This window comes from Myotis brandtii, unplaced genomic scaffold, assembly GCF_000412655.1.
Source record: "Myotis brandtii unplaced genomic scaffold, ASM41265v1 scaffold1173, whole genome shotgun sequence".
Lineage (NCBI taxonomy): Eukaryota > Metazoa > Chordata > Mammalia > Chiroptera > Vespertilionidae > Myotis > Myotis brandtii.
In genome coordinates, this window is record NW_005354061.1 from 196,377 (window position 1) to 198,526 (window position 2,150).

The window sequence follows — 2,150 nt, forward strand, 5'->3', positions numbered from 1 at the left end:
ATCTTGGGAATTGTGCAGCTTAGAAAAATAGAAGGTATGTCCAGAAAAAGAGACTCGATAAATTATTAGGTTGGATTAAGCCAGGAAAATAGTTTGTCCATTTCCATGTGTGATGAACAGTTGCTAACAAACAAACAAACAACCAACAAAACAAAGGAAAAGAAACAACAGAGAGACAGGTGCACGGGGAACGGCGTTGGCCCCGTCCAGCCGCCCTCCCGCGGTCGCAGCGCTCACCCCTCCAGCAGGTTGCACCGCTCCATGCACTCCTGCTCTCGGCTGACGTTCTGGCAGGCCACGCAGTCCCCGGGCGCGGGGCCCCAGCAGCCCTCCGACGGCGAGCACAGCCGGTTGCAGACTTGGCCTTGGGCCTCTGGGGAGACAGTGGGCACCGCAGTCAGGGGAAGAGTGATCGAGGGATGACTGGGACAACCCCCCCCAGTGAGGTGCCGGGGTCTTCCGCTGACGCACACGCCGGGGCCCTGAAAGAAGCCAGGACCCAGAACAGCCCCCCAGGCCGACTGCGAGGTGCCTTTTCCCTTCGGGGTGCCCAGGGCGCCACACTGGGCCTGGTGGGGTTTGTGGGTTAACGTCACAGCGAGGGTGACGGCGGGAAGGTGTGCTGTGCTCGCTTCCTTGGGCTAGGGAGGCACCGCGCCCAGGGTCTACACTCGGGATTGCACTTCATTCTCTCCAGAGCGGGACGCTGTGGGAATCGTTACTGTCCCCATGGCGTGGATGAGGACGCCAGAGCCCAGAGATGGGGAGGAAGTGGACGAAGGCCTCGGTGCCTGGAAGGACCGGGGCCAGGATGTGGAGGCAGGTCTGCTTCCAGGGGCCGGCTCTCGGCACAGGGGCCGCCACCTGCCCGGCTTCACAGGCTGGCGATGGCTCTGACGCAGGTAGGAGACGCCACGGTGAAAGGTTCCTTCCACGGCGTGCACACGGGCGCACGCGTTTGTGTGCATGTGTGTGCGTGTGTGTGTGTGAGCTAGAGCCATCGGAGACTGAAATGAGCAGGGGGACCGATAGCTAAAATGTCATCTAATCGACACCAAGCTCACTCCTGTGCACTGCGAACAACGGACAGCCCGAATCTCAAGGCCAACGTCTCCTGCGAAAGGGGGATGCGCCAGAGCGATCCTGCCGGGCGCCAGGTGGCAGCGCCGCCATCGGGAGCACACGGAGCCCCTCTCTGGCTGCGTCAGGGGGAGGAGAGGCCTTCGCGTGCTCGGGGGTGGCCCTGGGGGCGTTCTACGTGAACAGGCACGGAGCAGCGGGCCCGCCCTCCGGCCGCGCGCCACTCACTGCAGTCTCTGCCGTCCTTGTTGCCTTGGATCTTGGCTTTCTGACTCGTGGTCCCGAAGAGCTTTCTCCAGTTGATGGTGTCTGCGTAGCACAGGTTGCGGTTCGCCGAGATGATCACGTCTCCGTCACTGATCTCCTTGAGGGAGCGCAGCCCCAGGGACGTGATGTCCAGCCCGACGACGGCGAGAGAGAAGCGGCCGCTGCGTCGGAGAGAAGGAAACCAACCCCGTGAGACGCACAACAACACGGCGTCGCTGAGCGACGTATTTGGGTTTCCTGGGCCCTTTTAGATTCACTGCCCCCCACCCCCCCATGACCATCGGTCCCACTGCGCAAGGTACGTATTGCAACTTGAAATCTGCAAGTGGCCCGGCCGGCGTGGCTCAGTGGTTGAGCGTCAGCCTGTGAGCCAGGAGGTCACGGTTCGATTCCTGGCCAAGGGCACATGCCGGGGTTGTGGGCTCCATCCCCAGGAGGGGGCGTGCAGGAGGCAGCCGATCCGTGATTCTCTCTCATCATGGATGTTCCTATCTCTCTCTCCCTCTCCCTCCTCCCTGACATCAATGAAAAACATATTAATAAAAAAAATCTGCAAGTGTTTCCTTGTGAGTCCCTCCAGGGAAAAGCCAGTTTCCTGGCCGCTGAGTCTCTTCAATCCCAGGGGCGAGCCAGGGGCTGAAGGAAGGTCTCAATGCCATTATTTACTTGCTGCCTGTTTACTCTGCCTGGGCATTGAGGTGTTCTAGCCTCTCAAACATCCAAATAGACTTCAAAAGCCACAGGTTCATTTCCCATCCACCTACCCAGCCATGCAGCCGCTGAACAAACACGTGAGGTGACAT

The 2,150-nt window shown here is 60.1% G+C and overlaps 1 protein-coding gene across 1 annotated transcript in view; it reads right to left on the reverse strand.

The window, feature by feature from the left end:
• The window catches only part of EGFR (epidermal growth factor receptor), a 105,316-nt gene that overhangs the window by 18,565 nt on the left and 84,601 nt on the right, over positions 1 to 2,150 (reverse strand). Inside the window, 1 exon segment of the mRNA XM_014530349.1 lies at positions 238 to 373. Coding sequence (XP_014385835.1) covers positions 238 to 373 — 136 coding nt within the window.